Here is a 23,311-nt window from a genome sequence, read left to right on the forward strand (position 1 = left end):
TGCTCCTCTGTCCTCATCGCCCTCTGGCCTCCTTGCTACCCCCTCAGGGAGACTCCTTCCCCGCTCTCCCTCTCCCTTCCTGACACCTTGGGATGACCTGGGCAGCCCTCACAGCGGACTGGACTTTAACAAATTCCAGAGCGCCTTCCCCACTGTTGCCCTGCCCATCCTCACAGCAGCCCCGTGAGGTAGGCAAGAGCTGCTTTCCCCATTCTATAAGTGACAGGCCTGCAGGAGGAAGGCTGCAGTGGCCCAGACCCTCCCTCCCCCCCCGCCACCCCACCCTCGGCTCCTGCAGGTCTGCCCCTCAGTCTGCATCCCAGCGGGTGCCTGGCTGCCAGAGGGCAGAGACAGACCTGCCTCAGGGAGCATTTGTTTGGGGAGCCAGGAGCTCACACATTACCCTCTGGCTCATGCCCCCCACCCCACTGATTTCCAGCTGCCTCCAGGGCCGGGGCAGCCTCTGGAGGTGGGAGAAGTTGCCAGAGCTGGGGCTTTGGTCCTTGGGCAAGCCCTGGCCTGGCCTCCAGGAGAACTCATGGCCCTGGGCTGCCCCTGCCCCGGGGCTGAGAAGGTGGTCTCCACTGCCCAGCTGCCCCTCCGTGGGGTCACCTGCACCCACTACACAGTCACGTGCACAAACAGCAAAGACGTGGACATGCCCATGAGCCCCATCCGTAACACTCACACTGGTATCTGCAGACCAACAGTCCCAGGTACAAACACACATGCGCACGCGCACACTCACACACACTCCTGAACACATTGTGTGCACCCACAGGTGCTCCTCCTGGCACAGCCGTGTGCCTGCCAAGGCAAGACCGGGCGGCTGGATGGAGAATGTCCACAACCTCGCCAGGCCTCTCTGCTTCCCTGAGCGTGCCCCTTCCCCTCGGTCCAGGACGGGGCAGGGGCTCCCAGCAAAGGGGACACTTCCCCAGCAGGTATCCTGGGCCCTGCAGCAGCTCCGCAAGGCCCGGAGGGCTCCCGGAAGTGGCCTCCTTGGGTCTCCAGGTAGAAGTTGAGGACCTCATAGGTGCTGGAGCCACAGCCAGGTGGGCCTAGATGAGTCTCTCCTCAGGTGGCACCTTGAGGACACTGTCCATCTCCAGCCGGGCTCCGGCCACCTCCTGCTGGCTCGGGCTGTAGGTGCCCTCTGACTGGCGGCGCTTTCTGGCCGCCAGGATCCCTGAGAGGAGGCCCAAGAGGAGGAGAAGGAGGCAGGCGCAGGCCGCAGGCACTGCCACCTCCAGCAGCGGGAACGGCAGCGGCAGCGATAGGCCCTTCTGGAAGAGATGCAATAACACGCCTAAGACCGTGGAGGCGGGGAGACCCCCCAGTTCCTTCAGAGGACAGGAAAAAAGCATCGCTGGGCGGAGGCTTCCCTGGGAGGTAGTGAGAGACCTGGCCCCAGAGGTATGCAAGCAAGTGCCTGGGAGCCACCTATTGGAGGCACCGCTAGGGGATTCCTGTACAACAAAAGGGTTCTGGCTAGGAGGACAGAAAACACATTTATTGAAAGCCTACTAGGAGCTCAGCACCGTGTGTGGGATTTCATGTAAACCTTAACAATGATCTGATGAAGCGGGAGCGAGGACACCCCCTTTCTTCCGTGAGGACAGGAATCTTTGGTTTATTTTGTTTACCCACGTATCCCACAATGCACAGCAGAGCCTGCTCAGTCGGCACTCGATAAATATTAGAGGAGAAAACAGGGGCTTTGCCCAGATCCCCCCAGACACATGACTAGTGGGTGTCAAGCCAGGACTGGCACTGCCCTCCATCCACCCCCAACGCCATGCCCATGCCCATGCCCAGCTCACACCACCATTCTTCAGTCTCGAATTCCAGCCGAAGGTCCTTCCTTCAACTGGCCAAGGTGGGCCTCAGTGCCCAGCCCTGCCACCCTGCCTCTCTCAATAAACACCCAATCTGAAGTGATGGGACTTGATCCCTCCCAAACCCAAAGGGCAGTCTGGGTTTTTAAGTGTCTGTGGAGACCATGCTCAACCCCCAAGTGGGAGGCATCTCAGGCAGTAGCAGGAGAGGCTCCCCAGCCAGCGGGCCCGTGCAGGGCATGAGCTGCAGCAGGCTGACCTGGCTGCTGGCAAGCTCAGAATCCACCAGGGCGGGCCCCCACCCCCAGGAGACTCAGACCAGGCTCTGGGGGCCCAGGAAACCACATCTCTGTCTTGTCACAGACACTGGGATGCCCCCATCAAAGATTCTACAGACCTGGAGTTCTGAAGCTCCAGAATCACAGATTTCCAGGGGGCAGAGGCCCAGGGCCTCAGATTCACCGGCCCTCCCTCTGTCCCATGAGACTTCTCAGCCCACTGTGACCTGGGTCCCAAGTCTCAGCCCCCAGCCCTGAAGAAGGTGCCCAAGACTGTAGAGAAAAATTCATCCCAGCCCTGAATGGGCCCTCCCCAGGCTCCGGCCCTGGGCACTTCAGGAGGAGCTGTAAAGCCATTTCCTCCCTAGGAGGAGGGTGGCGGGGCGGGGGGAGCCAGAGGCTGTAAAGTTCAACTTGAAAGGAAACATTCCCCAGAAGCAGAGAGATTTGGGGTTTATGACCCAGGCCGCCAGAAGCCTGTGGAGATCAAGGCTCCTCCCCAGGCTTCATCCCTCGCTGCTGTGCCCACTCTGGGCTCACTTCCCACTGGGCCTGCAGAGTCTGGTCTGCCCCTTAGTGGGGAGGGGGCCAGAGGGAGGTTCAAGCTCAAGCTTCCTGCTGGCCCCCATCTATTCGGACCCCTCCTCAGCTGAGCCTCCCTGGGGTCAGGGGCTGCCTTCACGGCAGCCAAGCCTTCCCAAGCCTTCTCTGGCTCAGAATCCCGGGCTCCCCACATCTTCCTACTCTAGAATCCTGGCTCAGAAACCACCAGAGCTTACAGGCTCTCGTATTCACCAACGTAAATCCCAGAATTCCAAGATCCTGTGGGCCCTGAATCCTGGCCCAGATCAGACTTGGCAAAGCCCAGCTGTTTCACTGCAGCCCCCAGAGGGATGTTGGGGGCCCCTCCTGTGTGAGCGTGTGGAAGCGGCCTGAGTCTCCTTTCCCTGCTCCTCCCCACCCCATGACAGGGTTGGCCCAGGAACAGCTCCACAGGTGCTGTATACGCTCCCCTGTAACATCATCTCACTAAAGTCCAAAACAGGGCACCCACCCCCTCGGGCATCACTCACCACCACTTCGCAGAACTGGCCTGAGAAGCTTGCACTGCAGATACATTCATATACCCCACCAGCTGTCCGGCAGGTTCCACCATTCAAGCAAGGGTTGGCTTCACAGGGGATCTGACACCTGGGAGGCAGGGACAAGGGTGGGGCTGAGAAAGCTGCTCCCTCCCAGGCTGCCTCTTGATCCCCCAGCTCCTTTACTTCCTCAAACCCTCCCCCACCCCCTACACACACAGGCATCAAAGCTCATTCATCCACTGTCCCCAGCACTGTCCCTACCTGGCTGGGCCCTGCCAGGTGACTGAAGCTGAATGTGATCTCCATCACCTACCATGCCCCTTCACCCCAGCATTCATGACAGAATGACTGTCACTCCATCAGGAGCACAGGGGGAGCCTGTGTAAAGGCACCTGCCCAGGGATGCTGACTCTGTCTGGAGTGGGCCCAGAACCTGCATTTTCACAGTCTCCCCAGGTGGAGGAGTGGGAGGTGGGCTGAGCACGGAGCTCTAAGAAACACCACCAGGCAACTACTTCCCAGCAGGTGTCTGCATAACAGAGGATGGTCTTGGAAGCCCCAGAGGGAAAGAATTCAAGCAAGAGAGGTACACTGTCTGGCACTGGGACCACAGTGAGGGCTGAGAAGGCGAGCAAGGATCCACACCCCACTTCACCTGCCCCGGCTGGAGGGGATCCAGAGGCCCGCCCTGCCCGGCTCGCCACACTCAGCAGCCCACCTCCCAGGCCCCTGGACCCCAGACCCACCTCTGGCCAGCAAAGCTCTCCTGGCAGCTGCAGTTGGCACCCTGGGGCCCACCCTCACACGGGCCACCACTGAGGCAGGTGACATTCAGGCTGCACTCCTCTGGCAGGACAGGCAACCTGAGGAGAAAGCACAGAGGCTGGCCTGGGGACAGGACACCTAGGACCTGGCCCACCCCCACGCCCGTGGGTCACTCAGGTGACCTGAGCCTCTGCATTGTCATCCAAGGAATTCAGAGCCACCTCCCGGAGACCCTGCCGTCAGTCATGGAAGCTGTTTGTAGGGTGGAAGGGGTGGGACATAGGGCTGCCACTCTGCGACTCCAGCCCCACCCCCAACAAGGTGTACAACATCGGGCTGAACCCTTCGAGGCTGAGTCCTCCGCGGAGGTGATGAAATGTAAGTAGTCTCCCGCGGCAAGAGCAGGCTCCTAGACATAGAGCTTGGGCCTGACATTCTTTGCGTAGAGAGGGGGATTCAGGCCTCTGCCAGATACCACTCCGTAAGCTTGGCTCCAAAAGGAGTGGGGAGTCATAGCCAGACTGAGTAAGGGGAGCGGCCAAGACTCGGACCATCTCTGCCTGCCCCTGTCCCACGGGACTGACAAAGGAGGGCATCCGTGGTGGGCAGCTCGGCAGGAGAGCCTCTAGGTTTTCTTCCGACACTAGCTCGGGGTCCCCCCACCCCGACTCCCAGACGACAGCGTTGTTTATCTCAAATTCAAATTTACCCGGGTGTGCTGTATTTTTTCTGGCAACTCTAGGGGGCTGTTGTTCCCAAGTTACAGATAACAGCGCGGTGGCTCAGCGAACGTACGTGGCTGGCCCACGGAACCCGCGAATCCGCACCCGGGCTTCCGGACTAGTCTGCCCCACCCCCCGCCCCCGGGGTCCCCACCCCTGCCCCGTAACCGCCGGACCCCTCGGACCCAGGCCGCCCCCGGCTGGCCGTGCGCACCGGCAGCGCGGGCCCGCGAAGCCAGGCGGGCAGCGGCACTCGAAGCGGCCGTCTGGGCGCGCGTGGCAGCGGCCGCGGGCACAGGGCGCTGAGCGACACGGGTCGGCGCGGGCCTCGCAGCGCGGACCCTCCCAGCCCAGGCCGCAGGCGCAGGCGAAGGCGTCGAAGAGGTCGCGGCAGACGCCGCCGTGCAGGCAGGGCGAAGGGACACACACGGGCGCACCGCGGCAGCCGAGTCGCGGAACTGGCGCGCCGGGCCAGGCCGAGAAGGGCTCCCGGGAGCCGGGGGCCGCGTCGGGCCGCGGGCCTGCCAGGGGCAGCGGGAGGCCGCCGAGCGCCACGCGGCCCAGGCAGCCCGTGAAGTTCTCGGCCAGCAGGACGCGCGCGCCGCCCGGGCCGCGCAGGAAGTCCAGGTCGCCGGCCAGGCCCCGCAGCGCCACGGGCGTCGCCGCGCCGTCCAGCCACAGCAGCCAGCGCGACGCGGAGGCCGCGGGGCGCTCCATGGTCAGGCGCACGCGGTGCCAGGCGCCGTCGGCCACGCGCGGCCCGGGCGCCGGCAGCACCGCGCCGGGCAGGCCGGGGCCACTGCGCACGCCGGCCGCCAGCGAGCCGTTGCGCACAGCCAGCCAGACGGTGTCGGGGGTGTCCGCGGCGCGCAGCAGCCCGGCCTCGGGGTCGCGCGTGCGGAAGGCCAGAGAGAGGCCGCTGAGCGCGCGCTCGGATGACGCGTTGTGCCCGCTGAATTCCGCCGGGGGTCCCTCGCGGAACGTGGCCTCAGCCACACCTGCAGGGAGAGAGAGCGTCGGAGGACGGCCTATCGGCACCCAGCCCAGCCCAAGCACACCTGGGTGATGCAGGTACCAGCCCGCCGCCCCCGCTCCCCGCACCCCCGCGGTCTGGGGGCGGGGGTACACACACCCACCCATCCTCTAATGGGTGTGTACACACACCCACCCATCGTCTAATCCCAGGAACTGTTCCCCCCACCTCATAACTCTCTACCTCCGAAGAACCAGCTCTGGGCTGGGGAGACCTACCCTACTGTGCCCACCCTGCCCTCCAGGTCACAGACCAGGCAATAATAACACCTTGGAAAATCTGCCTCCTTCTCTCCTTAGTGAAGTGGCCCTGTGTCATCACTGTGGCTCACTCTTCACTGCAATCATTTTAATATTATAACACAGTCATCTTTTAAAACTGCTGACCATGGCCTTCTCCTGCTGGTCCTCCCATGGCTCCCCATTGCCCTTGGCAAAAAGTCCCAAGCTGCCTGGCCTAGCATTCAAGGACCCTAGCAACGCTGATACCTCTACCTGTGTTTCAGTTCTTACAAACCTCATGCCTTTGCACATGCTTTGCCCCCTTCCTGAAATGTCCTTCCCTGTGCCCGGTCAGAGTCTTATTTGCCCTTGAAAACCTAGCAAGTGCTCTCTTCCTCCAAAAAGCCTGTCCTTCTGGATGCAGTGGCCCAACCACACTGGGCTGGGGCTGTTGGCATCCTGGTCTACTGTCTCCGAATCCTGAAGGCAGGGGTGGGACCTAACCCAGCTTGGGTGTCCAGCACCCAGCATGTGGGCTGTCCAGGACAGGCACTCACAGACAAAGCCATCAGGGACCTCCTCACAGGTGGCAGGCGGGAGACAGGGCTGGCCAGGACACCACAGCTGCTGGGCACACGTGGGCCCAGTGAAGTTAGCAGGGCAGGCGCAATGGAAGTCATTCCAGGAGACAAGGCAAGTCCCACCATTGAGACAGGGCTGAGGCTGCAGGAGAATCAGGGCAGGGACTGGCTCAGGCCTGGGGCTAGCATCGCCCTACCATAACCATCCTTGCAGTGGTTCTTCATTGAGCACCTAGTACAGATACATTACCTCCTCACAAACAAATAGAAAAGTAACTAGCGTTCCCATTTTACAGATGAGGAAACTGAGGCTCAGAAAGGAGAAACCACTTGCTGAATCACCTAGCCAGTAAATAGAGGAGCCAGAGTTCACACCCAGGCTATTCCAATCCTAGAGCTGGTGCTTTGTTCATGAACTTGGGTGTCCCTGTGCCCCAAGCAACTCCCGCAGAAAGGCTTGGGCAGCCCTCTGCCTGGGTCAGGGTGTCTGTCTCAGATTAGGACTGAGAGGGGAGGTATGGGGACTACCATAGGGCAAGAGCAGCTGGCCAGAGAGGAGATGAAAGTGAACCCTGCTCTGTCTCTCTCCAGCACTGGGACCTTGGGCGGGCGCTCCACCTCCTGGTGCTGACCTGACCAGTAGAAGGACATGCTAACCCCCAGCGAAGCAGGGTGGATCCCAGAAAAAGGACCCACCCTTTCCCCCTGGCACTCACACTGCACGTGTCCTCGGAGACACAGCCCATGGTGAGGTTCCAGGACTGCCTGCTGCCCGGCATACTGGGCAGGCTGGAGTTCTCCAGCAGCGGTGGAAAGAAGGGGAGGTGGAGGCTGTTGAGTCGCAGGTCCTGAATGCAGCCTCGGAAGGGCCCACCCCAGGGCTGGGCGTCAGCAGGGAGGAGCCTCCCGCCCACGTGCACCTGCTGCCCCAAGCCCTGCAGCTGATCAGGCCCAAAGCTGAGCATCACCAGGTGGCGGAGCCCATCATCCCAGCGCCCAGGAAGCACCAGGGCAGGACTGCCCAGCACCTCAGCCCGGATCTGGCCCTCGCGCAGGAACACTGTCAGGCCAGCTACTGAATCGTTGGCAAGTTGGAGCAGAAGGCCAGCACGTTCCCGGGTGCGGAGGAGGAAGGACATGGTGAGGTTGGGGCCTGGCAGCTGGTCGAGCAGGAAGGAGGCAGAGCTCAGGGTGCCCCCCAAGCCAAAGGTGGCAGCAGGAGCCTCTGCAGGGAGAGAAGGTGCCGGGCATGAGGCCTGTGGTCTGGGGGCAGGCACAGCCCCTGCCCTGGGGCCCACCTGGCTCGTTCCTCACCATCAGCACATGTGGGACCGCTATAGGGCCGGGGGCAGTCACAACGGAAGTGAGTCCACAGGTCCACGCAGACCCCTGCGTGGGCACAAGGCGGAGGCTGACACTGCTCCTGGCGCCCGCAGCCCAGGAGGACATTCTCGCCGAGATCCTCGGGCAGCAGGAGGTGCCCGTCCACGTGCACGTCCTGGAGGCAGCCTGTAAAGGCCACGCCACCCAGCTGCGTGGAGCAGAACCCAGCAGGCTTCGGGGCCGGGGAAGCTGTAGGAGGCGGGGCCACAGAACTGGAGGCCACACAGAGGTGGGCAGGGCAGCCCTCGTGCCAGAGCCGCATCTCCAGGACCCCAAGGCGGAGCATCACCTCCACTCGGTGCCAGTGGCCGTCATTTAGGGGCAGATCCAGCAGCCTCAGGATGCACACATTGTTGCCGTGGCTCCAGAGTGTGGCCTGAAGCGTGGCCTCCACCAGTGCCAGCTCCAAGCTGCCCTGAGTATCAGAGCGAGTGGCCAAGGCACCAGCAGGTATCGTAGTACGAAACCTCAGTGCCAGACTCAGGGAGCCACCAGCTGGCACCGAAGCCTGCACAGGGTTCCCAGCCACAACGGAGAAGGTGGTATTCTGGCCACAAAAAGGTCCATGGGTACCAGGTGGGCAGCGGCAAGCATAACTGTGGACCCCTGACTGGAAGGTGGGGATGCAGGTGGCAGCCAGCGGACAAGTGTGGCCCTGGCAGCCAGTGAGCTGCACGGAACAGTCACTTCCACCCCAGGCCTCTGGGCACCAACAGATGTAGCCCGCCACGGTGTCTTCGCAGGTCCCGCCATGGAGGCAGGGCTCCGACAGGCATTCGTCCACATCTTCCTGACATGTCAGGCCTTCAGGAGAGACCAGGCCAAGGCTCAGCACCCAAGGCCAGAACCACAGTCTTGACCCAGAGCTTAGCTGCCTCTTGGGACGGGGACCTCAGTATCTGTCAACCAAACCCATTCCCAGTTTCCAAAGGATTTCTCAAGGTCCCCTGAAGTCCCCAGAGGCTGGAATCCAAGGTACTCCTTCCTTTACCATATCTTGTGAGTCGATTCAATCCTCTACTCTTCAATGCCCCCTTTCCTCCCACCTCACCTCCCCTGCCTCACCAGCTCTCCAGGCCATAGTCTAGTGTCCTCTAGTTCACCAGCCTCCATCATCCATCTCTACAAGTAGCCAGAGATCTCTTTCTAAAGCATCACCTGGCCAGGTTCCTCTGCTACTTAAGGTCCGATCACTCACCCTGGCATTCGAGATTCCTCGTGGCCTGGGTCCTACCAGGAGTTCATATCTCAACCCTGCTCCCTGCAAACTTTGAGCTGCCTGTTCCTCCAAACATTTCCTGGGAAGTCCTGCCTCTGGGGCTTTGCCCATGTTGCTCTCTCTGGAATGCCTCGTTCTCCCTAACCCTGCCTTTCAAACTCCGACTCATCCAGCAAAGCCCAAATTCAAATGGCCAGTACCCTAGGAGGCTTTCTCTGACTCCCAACTCCAAGCTGCTGTGTCACTCCCAACTCCTTGCCCACTCCCAGGCACAGCTCCCCAGAACCCAGTATTGAAAATATCTGTTTACTCAGCTGAGATCTCCTCCAGGGGCCTGGATATGTCACTGGTGCCCAGCAAAGGACTTGGCATGGCCTTTGTGGCAGAGAGATGAAATGGAGGAGGGAGTGGGGATGGATGTATGCATCTGTGGCACTCGAGTAGCCCCTGGTTCTAACCCCCAACCCCCGTCCCTCTGCCCTAGGGCCCTGGCACTGGCTGTGAGGTCACCCTCCCCTCCAGGGGCTCCCATGCCAGGTGCTCTGGCCCCAGCGTGGGTCAAGAGGCCACAGCCCAACCCCTGCTCAGCCAGAGCCTCCACAAAACCACTGAGGCCAGCCCTGCCCGCGGAACCCAAGCCCAGAGAAGCCGCCAGGATTTGAATCCTGGCCCCAGTCAGCCCACAAACACCACCTCCTCCTTCTGGGGACGGCCGGTCCCACCTCCCCCTGCCCAAGGCCCCAGCCCTGCATACCTGCCAGGAGCCACAACACCCCCAGGAAGGTCCGCAGAGCCCGCAGCCCCATTGCATTTCCCCACAGACAGGCTGAGAGTGGTGGGCAGGCACCAAGGCTGGGGAGCAGAGCTCCCCGCCTGGCCAGCTGCCTCCTTCAGAGCTGGCTCAGGAATGCCAGGCACTGGCCTCCCCCACGCCCAGCACAACCCCAAGGGAGGATGGGGGCGGACCAGCCCCACAGCCGGGGTTCCCCCTCCCGGTCCTTGACCTCAGAGGTCTGACCTCCCCATCACCCATCAGCTGAGCTCAGCTTGGGGAGGAGCTGGGCTCCCGCTAACACTGTCGAACCTGGGGGGATGACATGCTCTCTCTAAAGCCGCTATGGCTTCATCTGTAAGATGGGGATTTAGAACCCTACCTCGTGGGGCTTTGGTGAGGAGGAAAACAATGCAGAGAACACTCTTCAGATGCAGGCCATGCTGCAGTGGGCCCACTGTGTGCCAGGCACCCACGAGGCCACTGTTTCTGGGGCAGGACTCAAGGAACCTCAGCCCGTGGGGGCAGGAGATGGGTTTTCAGGGTGCCCAGAGGTTTTGGCCACCCAGAAGTGGGATGCTGAACCCCCAGCACATTTGGGGGGTGAGAGTGAAAGGGACGGTGGTGATCACCACCTCCTTCCCCCAGGCAGGGGAGCCTGTGCCCAGGAGCCGTGCCAGGGAGAGGAGGCAGCTTGTCAGAGCAGGAATGCGGGCGGGTGTGGGGGAAGCGTCACAGGCATTCCAGAGGGGGCAGGGACACTCCCTGCTGTGTGAGGAGTTCCTCAGGTTCATCAGTATCCGCAGGGAAGGGTGTCTGTGTGTCTCCGCATCCTCTGTACCCAAGGCAGGGAGAGGCTTTCTGCAGGCCCAGCTCCTGCCCAACATGCCACAGCTCTCCAAAGGTCAAGCTCATCCTTCTCCAGACACTGCCCACAGCTTTCCGTAACAGCCCCCCCCGTCCACCACACTCCCCGCACCTCCACCACACACACCCCCACCACACTCCCCCCACCTCCACCACACACACCCCTACCGTTTTTACCTCCTCTGTCCTGGCCGAACTGCCCTGTCCTCCCTGCAGGCCCCTCGGCCTCTGCCCAGCCCTTTGATGTCAGGTGTCTAGGGCTCTCTCTGCCCAACACTCCACACTTTCTCCTGGATAACCTTGGCTGCCTGAGACTCCAGCTGCCAGGACCCCCAGTCTCAGGCACCTCTCCTGGGCCACACACCCCAGATCACCAGCCCCCACCCAGGCTCCTCCCTGTAGGTGCTCCACAGACACTCAGACTCAGTATGGACAAGGCTGAACTCACCATCCTCTACCCAGTGTCACCCAGGGCAGAAACTCGGCTGGCATCCCTGCCACCTCCCACTCACACCTGGAAAAACCCTCAGGGCCTGTAGCGTGCCCCTCATAAATATTTCTCAACCTCCACTCCAGAATGTTTTCCCTCCACTCCCACCTCCAAAGCCCAGGGCCCAGCTCAGCCCTCTTACCTGTCGCCTGGGCCACCACACCCACCTCCTCCCTAATGTCCTTGACCCCATCAATCCAGCCTCCACACATCAGCCAGAAGGAACCTTCTCGCCCCAGGTCCACCAACTCTGACCTTGCCCTGCCCCAGTGCCCACCGCACCCCAGGCACCTGTGTAGCCATCTGAACAGTGGCACTGGAAGCCATTGGGCAGGTCCTGGCAGAGGCCTCCACTGAGGCATGGCCGTGAGGCACACTCGTCCACGTCCACACCGCAGTCGTCCCCTGCAAGAAGCCCAGCTGTGGTTCCCACAGCTCCCTCAGAGCCAGACTGGAACTGGAAAGGGCCCATTTTATAGCTAGGGAGACTGAGGCCAGAGAGAGGTGCTTGAACCCAGCTTCGGCATCCCTCCCGTGCATCTGGACACTACAGACCTGCTTCCCTGGAAGGGGGCTCACCCTCAAAGCCCGGAGGGCAGCGGCACAGGAAGCCAGCGGCATGGCGGAAGCTGAAGGCACCTGGGAAGGCGGCCTGGATGCCCCCATAGAGGGTTGGGTCGGAGCGCTGCAGGCACTGGCCCCCGTGCTGACAGGGGCCCACTGCACATTCATCCTCATCCACCTCGCACCGCTCGCCGCTGTAGCCTGGGGACACACACAGGTGGGCGTCAGGTCACAGGGGTCACCAAGCAGCACCCCTCCACTGCTGCCAGGCCAGCCCAGGGCCAGGCGGGGACAACAGCTCAGAATATGGTCACGGATATTCCAAGGGAGGGACACGCGGAGGGGGTAGGAATGACCAGTGCAGCCTTCACCAGCATCAGCATCATGTTGCTATTATTACTAGTATTACTGAGCACTCTGCACGTGCGGGGCCCTGTACCGAGGCTTGATGGGCGCTACACCTTTACTCTCCTCAGAACAGCCCAGGAGCAGGTGCTGTGATTAGCCCTGTTTAGCAGATCAGGAAACTGAGGCTCAGAGATGTTGCAGTCACAGGCACACTCAGGGTGTGTGCGCACCGCCAGGTTGTCCCAGGGCAGTCCTCCTCGGCCTGCGCCCCGGCCCCGCTGGGCGTGCGAGCGCGCACGCGCACACGCTCTCGCGCACGCGCACACACACCTGGCCAGCAGAGGCAGCGGAAGCTCCCGAGGCCCTCGAGGCAGGACGCGTTGTGCGCGCAGGGCGCCGACGCGCACTCCAGCACCTCCTGCTCGCAGCGCGCGCCCTCGTAGCCCGTGTCCGCGCAGTCGCACCGGAACCTGCAGGGGGGCGCGCGACCGGAGCTGAGCACGCGCCCGAACCTCCAGCTCCCCCTGTCGCCATCGCGCCCCCCACCCCGCCGCCCACCGCGCAGCCTCCCCGTTTGAGGGCACCCGGCCGCCCGCTCACCCGTTGACCAGGTCGTGGCATACGCCCCCGTGCACGCACGGCTGGCTCTGGCACTCGTCCAGGTCCAGCTGGCAGCTGGCGCCCCCGAAGCCCGGCGCGCACACGCAGCGGTAGGAGCCCAAGCCATCCAGGCACGAGCCCCCGTGCAGGCAGGGCGCCGAGGCACACTCGTCCACCTCCGCCTCGCAGGTCACGCCTGGACAGGGCCCGAGACAGACAGAGAGATGGCCGCCCGGAGGGAGAGCGAATGAGGCCGAGCCAGGCTGACCCGAAACCTGCTCCAGACAGTGACCAGAAGCGGAACGTCAAGATCCAAAGAGAGAATCCGTTGTTCCAGTCATCCAGAGCAGGTGTTTCTTGCGCCAGCAATAACAATGGGGTTGAAACAACACAACATCCCTGCCCCCTTGAGCTCATACCAGTCTAGCCCAGGAGATGGGGATTAGGTCAATATTACATAAATGAGGACTGATTTTTACTTTTGATAAGCTCAACAGTGGGTACGTGCTAGATCCTGTGACAGCAAGAGGCAGGGTCTTAGCCTGGGAATTGAGAGTCAGGGAAGGCTTCTTGGAAGAAGAGACTTGAAGGATGAGGGGGCATTCGCTAGACTAGGATAGGGGGCTGTGTGAGCAGTTGGATTCCAGAGAGACTGTAGGTCTCTCCAGAGAGACTATTGGTGAAGACCTGCTTGGGGCAGGGGCCTGATGCCCTAGGGCAGGGGCGCATGGAGGGTCGGGAGCAAAGGGGAGAGTAAAGAAGGTGGGGCAGGAGTGGGGAGTGTCAGGCCTTGGGGGCCAAGTAACACAATCCGAGCTTATCCTAAAAGTTTTAAGCAGCTGATATATAGTCCTCTCTACACTTCGCTCTGCTGGCTTTTTGTGGAGGGTGTAAGGAGGGACCCCAGCAAGGAGGGGCATACCCGGTGGGAGATGCTGGACCAAGGTAGCCAACTCCTTCAGGCTTTCCCTGCACTGTCTTGCTTTTAAAACTGCAAGTCCTGTGTCTTGGGAACCCTCTCAGTCCTGGATAAAACCAAGACGGTTGGGAGGCTCTCAGGGGAGGGGCTGTGGAGATGAAGGGAGATGGAGGATCTCAGGGTTTGGAAATGTACTGCCCGAGCTCATCGTGGAGCCCGCTTGTCATTGTACGCTCCAGTGGCCCTGCCTCTGCCCCTCCAAGTGGGATTGGTCGTGGGGGGCTGGGGACCCAGCTGGCTCCAGCTGGAACCTTCCCCCCTTCCTGGCTCAGTGAGCACAAAACAGGGCCCCTCCTTCCTGTGACCCAGCCCCACTCCCACCCTCTGTGCCAGGGGGAGCCAGGCCCAGGCCGCCTGGAATCCCAACCTCCTCCGCCTGGCTGGGAAGGGAAGGAGGAGGAAATGAATCACAGCGGACGCTGCCCCCACTCACATCCACAACTCACCCAGAAAGCATTACCCAAAGTGTCTGAGCACCACACATCTGGGCGCACACACACCTGCTGGCACCCACACACAGACTTTCCCACAAATGCATTCAGGGATCCCAGACACCCGTAGATACTGGCAGACACAGAGGCCTTTACATGACCTACTCACACATCCACAACTAATCTATCCAGACACCTGAACTCTCAAATGATGAGAAAGGTACATGGAACCCATTTCCAAAGTTCATTTTCATCTGTGTGCTGAGATCCATCTCTCCACTGTATGCCCTGTCTCCTGGAGCCCAGCCCCCAAGTCTGTACCCCTTACTCTGAGGTGACCTCAGACTGCCCTCTGCCCTCAGAGAGAGTCATCTGCATTCAGGGTTGAATAGAACCCGGAGTGTCCACACTGCAGGCTCCCAGCTGCCCTAGACCTAGCCTCGCTCCCAGACCTGTCCCTAGCTGCGCCCTCCTTCCCGACTTCCAGGCAGTTGCTCCAGGATGCTCTCGCCGTGGAGGGTGGATGGGGCTGGGACGGGGCCATACTCTGGAGGAGGGAACTGTCCCCCTCAAGACAGCAGAGATCCCTGGGGATCTACGTTACAGTTTGAGCAAGACCACCAGTGTCTCTATACAGGAATTCTGGGGGCTCCCGCCCCCAGGGGAGAGGGTCCACATGACAACCTGAACCATAGCAGGGTGTCGTGCTCCAGAACCATCAGACGAGCCACCAGAGGATGTCTGTGCTACAGCCTGACGGGTCTGGAGTGAGTCGATGCTAGAAGCACTGTCTAGATGTTTCCTCATTAAAGCCAAGCCAGGCATATCTGCACTCTAGTCCCAGAGATGCCTGAGGGGTGTCTCCACTACCAGCACCACCTGAACCCTACAAGGGACTGAAATAACATTTGTCCAGTGTCTGTAGTGTGCCAGGCACCATGCCAGCGCTCACTCATCACACTCTCATCCAGAGCTGCCAGGTTAGTCCGAGAAGCATTAATTCCGCAGCGTGACCAAGAGTGGGTACACCCTAGAGCTGCCAGGATGCCTGGGGGTGTCTCTCCACTAAGGTCAAAGCTGAATTCGTGATTTGACAACTCTGAGTCGCTGATGGGGTCGACATTACACACACCTCCGGGAACAGCTGGGGCCATTACCTGCATAGCCGAGGGGGCAGTGGCACTCGTAGCGATCGGCCAGGTTGTGGCAGGTGGCCCCGTGGTGGCAGGGCCGGGACGCACACTCATCGATGTCCAGCTCACAGCGTGGGCCCTGGAATCCAGGCACACAGTAGCAGCGGAAGCCACTGGGGTCTGGACCCTGGGGTACACACAGAGCGCCGTGGTGGCATGGCTGACTGGCACAGCCCCGGGGCTCCAGGGGCCCACAGGTATAGCCACCATTCTCTGTAGCCTGGCACTCGGTCCCTGGAGCACATGGGTCTGAGGCACAGGCACCCAGGGGGTCCGAAGGCGCCTTTCCTGTAGAGAAAGGAAACTGGCTGGGCAGGGTGGACAGGGGCTACCAGGACACTCCCCTCCCCACACCCAGGCCCATCCCCTGATCCCAGAGTCAGTAAAGCAGGAGGATGGAGGGAGTGCCAGGGGGTCTACACACCAGGTCCCAGCAGGCTGCACGCATCTGCACCCAGAACTGGGAATGGTTTCAGGGGTGCCTCCATAGCAGGGAAATAGGATGCCTGGCTCCCCGGGCAGGATTAGTGAGCAGACGCCCACTAACCCTGTGAGCTTTGCGCTCCACTGTGTCAGTGCATCCCCGCAGCGCCCCTTGGAAGCAGGCGCTGTCAGGCCCATTTTACAAGAGAGCGGATCCAGGCTCCGGAGTGAAAGTGAGGACTCTTTCCTGAGGTCACAGAGCAAGTTAGTGCTGGCTTAGCCCTCAGGGTCTGTCCCTGTGCTCCAGCCCCACCTGGGGAGGGCATCCCTGGCCTGCTCCCTCCCAGGAGGGCGTCTCCTCCCGCTGCCCACTCCACTGCTCCTGCTGGGGGTCTGGGAACTCCATCCCTGCGTGAAACTGGAGATGGAGGACTTCAAAGGCCCCTCTCCCCCCTCCACCCCTCCTCCCCTCCTGGCCCTGCCGGCCTGGGAACTTCTCAGAGGATCCCTGGCCCTCACTGTATCTACCGCCATCAGCAAGTGTGAGCGGCCAGACTGGCCGAGGTCACAGGGTTCAGGGCAGGTATTGAGACGAGCTGACTGAACTCCCAGCTCCAGCCACTGCGACATCTCCACAAGGCAGAGCTCCCTCAGTTAGAGGGTCACCTCCTGATCTGGAGCCCGCCTCCCTCCCACCCTCCCTTCCTAAGAGCCTGTCAGTGTCATGCCGGTGTAAGAACTTTTGAAGCTTTGAAGTCAAACAGCCCTGGGTTCAACTCTCCACTCGGCCAACAAGCTATGAGACCTTGGGCAAGTCATTTCTCCTGCTGAGCCTTCATTCCCCAATCTGAAGAGGGTTGATAATAGTACGTGCCTCGTAGGATATGGAAGGATTGAAAGCCTCAGGGACGGCAGTCAAGTGCCCACTTGGGGTAGGAACTCAGTAAGTGATGGAGGAATGGGAGCCGCCCGCAAGAAGGAGGCACCTCAGACGGACCTGGGGCTCCGAGAGGCGCCCCTCCCCCACCCACGTTGTCATCCAGACACTAACCAGGCCCCGGAACAGCTTCGGGCCCTGTGCCTCCCCTCCCCCACCCAGCGAAGACCCCCAGATAAGGCTCGACAGCCTCTCAGGCGTCATCCACATTCCACCAGGCAGGGCTGTCCACCAGCCAGCCCCCACCCTTGCCAGCCAGGGCCAAGCAGGATGGGGGACAGGGAGACAGAGGTACCGGCCAGCTGATGGACCCAGGGAGAGAGCCCAGCTGTCAGCCCCACCGCCCAGCTCCCAAAGCACCTGGTACAGCTCAACATGGGCTCGCTCTCCAAGATTCTCACCAAGAGGGGTTAGGGGCAAGCACCCACCCAGGGCCAGGTGTGTGGCAAGGGGGACAGAGGGTCTGAAACACTGTCAGGCCAAGATGACCTTCTAGGGCTCGGGGTTCCACAGACCCTCTCTGCCCACAGCTCCCCTCCCCCAAGCCTGGTCTCATCAGTGAGGGCAGGGGCCATCTGGGCCTCTCTGAGGGGCTTATGGGCAGCTTGTCTTTCTTCTTCCCACCCTGAGCCATGGTGGCAGATCAGTATAGAGCCTGGCCCTCCAGGGCTAAATAGTCTGATGGGGGTGGGAAGATGGTCTGATTGGGATGGGGAGAGGCTCTGATGGGGATGAGTGGATCAGGGTTCCTTGGGAAAGGACACAGGTTTGGGCATCAGACCCGGCTTGTACCTGGGGTGTGAACAGTGCCCACCTTGTGAGTGTTGTGAAGAGCCACTGAGGGAACGTGAGTGAAGCCCTGGCACCAGCGAGCCTTCAGTGAGGGCTCTGGCCATTGCAGTCAGGGTCCCTGGACCCAGCACACTCAGGAGGAGCAGTAGAGTGGTCACAGCTCCCACTTGAAGGGCCCTGGCTGTTGGGGCCTATGCCAACAGGCCCTTCGTTTAATCTCGGCAAGCGCCACCCCTCATCTGTGTGACCCAAGGGACTCCACCCCAATCTGGAGCTTTGCCCCTGATTCAGAGCAGGCTGAGGAGGCAGCACCTGGGGGGACAGGGGAAGGTGCTTCATCACTGTGGGAACAGGTGAGCCATGACCCTATATGAGGGAGCCCCAGGAGACAGAGCCCAGCCCCACTGGAGGAAGGAGTTCCTGCAGGCAGAGAAGGAGGGAGCTGTCTGTGCTAGGAGGCCTGCGGTGGTGCCAGAAGGTTGCATGTGAGGCACAGCCATCTCTCTTGTGTAATCTCTGTCTTCACAGTTACCTTAGGGGGTGGATAGTGCTATCATTCATTTTTTACAGTTGAGGAAAGTGAGGCTCAGAGATAAGCGACTTCACAGTTCCCTAGGAGGGGGCTGGCATCCAAACCCAGGTCTCACTGCTTCAGAGCCTCCACTCTGGGGGTTCCAGAGTCACCCCAGGGCCTATATAAAGAATACGGATTCCTGGGCCCCACTCCAGACCCAGAGATGCAGAACTCTTGGGCCTGGGGCCCAAGAATCTGCATTGCAACATGCTCCCTGGGGACTCCTTTGCACATTGAGGCCTGGGAACGAGCACTGACGTTGGGCTCTCTGCCTCCAGGGAGTGAGCCCAGGAGGCTTGGCTAGCCCAGGGCTGAGGGGAGGAGAGGTGAGGATGGCGGGACGGAGAAGGGGCCTTCCCAGCCTGGCTGGAGGGGCGTGGCCTGTTGCCAGGGTGACGAGGGGCCTGTGCTTATCTTTACAAATCCCTCCTGACCTCTCAGGCTGCCTGGGACGACCTGGCGGGGGAAGGATTAACGGACACCCGCCCCTCCCCTTGGACCTGCTGCCCTGCCCTGGGAAGGCCCAGAACCCACCTCCGGGAAGAGAATTTTCTTCATGGAAAGGACAAGATTATAATAACAGGAACCATTTCGTGAGTGCACGTGTAGCTGTGCTACACATCTTGCATCTATTATTACATTATTGTGTTTGATTCAAACTGGAAAAGGTGGAAAGAAAGAAAGTAAGAAAACTGTTTCTCTAACTCAGAGAGGTTGATAAACTTGCCCAGGATCATTCCTCAAAAAACTAAGAAGCAGATCATTTCCAGACTTACGTGAAGTCCACATCTCCCAATGCATGTGAAATTCCCACTTTGCAAACTCTAAATTGCCACCCATGTTTTGTCATTTTAGAGCATTCTAGCCCAGCCTCCCCCAGGCACTGAAGGAGTCTCGGAAGGCTTGCCTGAGAGTGAAGGTTCCAATATCAGCCTGGGCAGAGCGGGCAGTCTTCCCTGTCTATCCAGAACCCAGCTGCTAGCAATTGCACGGTGCTTCAGGCTTCACTCAGTGCCTAGTTACTCCTACTTTATTTGCACTTGTAACAGGCCTAATGAGAACTGCCAACGACTAATGAGAAGTGTTTGCTGAGGGTGGGTTTTGTACAGCTTCTCATCTTGACAAGGCAAAAAAGAGAATATATCTGAGAAGCCACCCAAGATCCCATAAGATGAGCTTCTGACATCGGGAAAAAACTGCCCATCTAATAGCACGAGGCCCCAAGGGTAGGACTGAATAACAGTGCAGCGCAGCTGAGGCAGAGCCATCGGGAAAGAGCTAAATGCCTCTAACAGGGCAGAAGAGTTTGGAATAGTCTTTTACAAAAATGTTTATCACCTGAGGTTAAAAGACATAATTTTGATAATCCCCACAACAGCTGTCACGGATCCACTGCCTACCCTTTGCCTGGCGTTGGCAAATTCCAGTGTTTCCAGACCATGGTCTCAGAGGGCTGGGGCCATGGAGGCACTTCCTGGAACGGTCTCCATGAGACTGGGCAGATGGGTTCCCAGGCCTGCCACCCCAGCAGGCCACTTTTAACTATTAGTGGCTTCCGGCTCCTTTCTAAAATTTCCTTTGAAACGGGATTCCATGCCAAACCTAAGTTGGAGAACGGCTGCATTTTCTTATCAGATTCTTGTAGCAGCCCTCAGAGTGAGCTGGTTTGCCCCCTTTAGACAGAAGCACAGAGAGATGTGACTTTACATAGACTAGTCCCATAGGCGCCTGTGAAATCCTGGCCCTGCCACACACAAGCTGTGACTCTGGGCAAGTTACTGACCCTCTCTGGGCCTCGCTTTCCTCCTCTGTAAGCTGGGGGTATCAGAGTCGACTTCATAGGGCTGTTGTGAGAATTAAATTCGATCATGTTAGTCCAGGAGCAGCACGTACAGGCTGATGGTATTATTTATTCACTTGCCAACAGATCTTTACTTGGGGCAAACACTGACTATCCAACAAATCCTGACGTTAGAGCATTTGTGTGTGGCTCCCTGCTCCCTGCCTCTGTCCTGCAAGCCCCCACCCAGCTCTGGCTGGAGGAGGGGCCAGACTTGGGGGCTGGACTTGCTGCCCCTTTGTCAGCTGGGCTCCCTGGTGTGCAGGCAGCCGGGAAGGATGTGAGAGCCTGATGTGCCCCATTGTGCTCCAAGATGCTTGGCGCTCTCCTAGCAACCAGCCGGGCCTTTGTGGCAGAGTAGGCCCAGGAGGGAGGGGCCCCGCTCAGGGCCTGGCAGGGGTGGGCAGCAGAGCCAGGGGCCCAGGGCATCCAGAACCCCCATCCCCTCTGGAATGGAAATTACTTTTCAAGTGACATCATCCCTGGCCCCTCTCCTCCTGGCAGTCAGGCCTTGGGTCCTGGCATCCAGAAATGTTCATGCCCATAGCACTGCACCCCAGCTTTCGGGGATCCCCAGGGAGGGGCTCCCTGTGCCGAAATTGCAGGGGGAAAGGCTGGTCCTGGGATCCCAGCAGGGCTGCGTGCAGGTGAGTGTGTATATCAGCGTCCGCTCCCTTCTGTAGCATCCATCTACTTAGTGTTCACTCTGCCACAAGGTTCATGTGAAGGTACATCTGAGTGTGAGTGCACACCTGTGTGCAGGCATGTGTCACGTACAGGTAGGTGTGTGTGCTCGAGTGCATGTGTGGTGGATCTACACGTGCCTCTGTGTGCCCTTGTACATGCCACACCACTGTGCTGGTGTGGGGGCAGTGCACGTGTGTGTGCAGGTGCATTTGTGCGATCTGTGCATGCACGTGCCTGTGTGTGTGTGCGCTGTACGGTAGGGGACAGACCAGGATTTCATGCCCCTTGTGCAGAGAGCAGGCCCCCAGCTCCTCTTCAGTTTGCCTCAGGGGCCCAGCTTGTAAGCCCCCATCCTTCCCTGAGCCTCAGTTTCCTCCCTTGCAAAACAGGGGCCTTGTCCTCCGCAAGGGCCCTGCGGAGTGGAGAGGAGACGAAGGTTTTGTGAGCCGGGCCCTGTGAGAGGCTGAGGAAGGCCCCAGGGAGGGGCCTGGGGGGGGGGTTGGACCCACATCCTGGGACTCTGAGGAGGTGGGAGCTCCCCCGCTGCAGCGGAGCCCAGGCCACCCTCCTGCACAGGACTTCCCAGGCCTGGCCCCGTAGCTATAGTGACCAAGACAAAGCATCCCCAGACCCCCCAGGAAGAATTCCAGGCCGGCGCACACGTGAATCCACTTGGACAAAAGCAAAAACCTCTTGGTGAACGGTGTCTGGCTTCACGATGCCCTTTCAGCTTGATCTGGGAACGCTGGGGGGCGGGGAGGGGGCAGCAGTGGACACATGTGTTCCCAGATGCCCAGCCACTCCCCAGGGACGCCAGAGCACCCCCAGCCCCGCAGTGCAGGCAGGGCGATCACCAAATGGAGGGGATGCAGGCAGAAGCCCTGGGTCTCCTTCCCTCTTCTCCACCCCAATCCACTGGGCTGGGGTCTGCTGCCCCCACCCCATGTCCCCGTGTCGAGAGCAAGGACACAGTTCAACCCACTCAGTAACTTGCACCCTGCAACTCGCGCTGGGATATAGCCCACCACACGCACAGAGCCTCAGACACAACTCCTGGCTCGCGCGGGACAGCTGCCCCGCCTCACAGCTTAGACGCACCCACAGCCCCCAGCCCATAACCTGCGCACAACTCACATGAGAGCCCCCAGACTCGGGCCTCACAGGCCAGAACGCCCCAGCCCAACACCCCTCCCTTACAGGGTACAGCACCCCTCCAAGACACACGGCCCACCCGTTACCCGGACCCCGGCCGGTGGCGATCCCCCCACGAAGTCCCCCGTGACCACGCGAGCTCCAGTGGCCCCCACCTGCGCACCCCCCTGCACCCTGCAGTCGGGCCCGGCACCCACACGGACACCCCACGGCCTGGGGTGCTGCTTTGTGGACAGACCCAGCCCTGGGTCCCCCAAGGCTCGACCCCCAACTCACCGGCCGGGAGGGCGAGGGCAGACCCCCCAAGCAGCAGCAGCAGCAGCAGCAGGAGAGGGGCTGGGGGCCTGGGGTCCCGGGTCCCAGGCCGGGCCAGCGCCATGGCAGCGCTTTGCTCGGCGGCTGTGGGAACGGGCGGCCTGGCTGGCTCCACACCCCCGTCTCCCTCCAACCAGCACTAATGCCGTGGACAGAGGCCCGGCCCCTCCCGCCTGCCCCTCCCCCCTCCTCCCCCTCCTCCCCCTCCTCCCCCTCCCCTGCCCTCCCTGGCGGCTCCACCTTGAGTAGGGTCTAGAGGAGGGGTCTGACCCACCCCGCTCCCCAAGCCCAGGGCTCCAGACTCCAGAGGAGGCCTCGGGGGCCCCCATGGGTCTGACCTTGTCCAAGGGCCCACCCTTCTCTCCCTCTCGACCTCCCCCCCCTTCTCCTCCCACCTCTCAGGTCCTGCTGCCTCAGCCTCCTCAGAGACATTTCTGTTCTGGGGGCTGTTCTTCTCACCAGATGATACGAGCTACTCCCAAGTCCTCAGTGATCCCACCCTGCCCACCCTGCCCACCCCCATCTTCTCTTAGCCCGGGCCTCCCTCCCCAGCCCAGCCCGAGCTCCCCTCCCGACCTCCTCTCTGCTGGAAGCCCCAGCCCCTCCCACTCAGCTTGTTCCTCCCAGCCTGCTCCCTCCCAGGGCTGCCCACCTGAGAGGCATCCCGCCTCCCCCGCACCCCTCCAGCACCCCCTGCAGCTGACGCCCCCCTCTCCACTCCCCACGTTCAATCCACCACAGCTCCTGGCCGCTCCTTCTCCTCCATGTCCCTCGGTCCCACCCCACCTCTTCACTCCCATGGGCCCCACAGTGCCACACACAGCCCCTCTCACCTCCGCCCTCAGGATGAGGCCCCCGGCTCCCCCGACCCCCACCATCCCTTCAACCGCCAAACTGAGTCTTTTCTATTTCTCCCCTTTGGCCTAGATCTTCCGCCTTTGCTGTTTACAACTCCAAAAACCTCATAACGATCCAAGGCAGCCCATTCTACGGAACTGGCAGCTCTAACTAAGCAGCAAGCTTTCCCTCTCCACTGGCTGGGAAGTCCTTCTTGTTGTCTAACCTTACAGTCTCCTGCTGCACTTGATGTTTGCTTGCTCCAGGCTGGAGAGGGGAATGTTGTTTGGGTGGAGAGGAGGAGTTCTTGCGGGGACCTGGACCCAGGAATCTAGGTCATCTCAAGGCACTACAACATCAAAAAACAGCCCATTCTTCCACTGCC

At 60.7% G+C, this 23,311-nt stretch overlaps 1 protein-coding gene across 2 annotated transcripts; it reads right to left on the reverse strand.

Moving 5' to 3' along the window:
- Positions 1-280: 280 nt before the first annotated feature.
- CRB2 (crumbs cell polarity complex component 2) lies at positions 281-22,347 on the reverse strand. Of its 2 annotated transcripts, XM_082467733.1 has the most exons (14): positions 22,330-22,347; positions 22,051-22,173; positions 15,334-15,657; positions 12,767-12,962; positions 12,497-12,636; positions 11,834-12,019; positions 11,546-11,659; positions 7,838-8,710; positions 7,240-7,748; positions 6,500-6,665; positions 4,903-5,686; positions 3,948-4,064; positions 3,190-3,307; positions 281-1,286 (listed from the first exon to the last, which is right to left on the reverse strand). In XM_082467733.1, the coding sequence occupies exons 2-14, from the start codon at positions 22,151-22,153 to the stop codon at positions 1,062-1,064; spliced, it is 3,855 nt and encodes a 1,284-aa protein (XP_082323859.1). In that variant the 5' UTR covers positions 22,154-22,173; positions 22,330-22,347; the 3' UTR covers positions 281-1,061. The 2 variants fall into 2 exon arrangements, with proteins under 2 accessions (XP_082323859.1, XP_082323860.1); XM_082467734.1 differs by lacking the exons at positions 22,051-22,173; positions 22,330-22,347 and having other exon boundaries at positions 12,767-13,041; positions 15,334-15,654.
- Positions 22,348-23,311: the final 964 nt, after the last annotated feature.

This window comes from Balaenoptera physalus (assembly GCF_965194825.1).
Source record: "Balaenoptera physalus genome assembly, chromosome: 7".
Classification (NCBI taxonomy): Eukaryota; Metazoa; Chordata; class Mammalia; order Artiodactyla; family Balaenopteridae; genus Balaenoptera; species Balaenoptera physalus.

Coding starts and splice junctions, on each gene's coding strand:
- CRB2 (XM_082467733.1), bottom strand. CDS start 22,153: ATGGCGCTGGCCCGGCCTGGGACCCGGGACCCCAGGCCCCCAGCCCCT. Junction 12,020..12,496: donor CCGCTGCCTCTGCTGGCCAG/GTGTGTGTGCGC, acceptor GTGTGTCCCCAG/GCTACAGCGGCGAGCGGTGC. Junction 8,711..11,545: donor CTGTTCAGATGGCTACACAG/GTGCCTGGGGTG, acceptor TCTCTCCTGAAG/GCCTGACATGTCAGGAAGAT.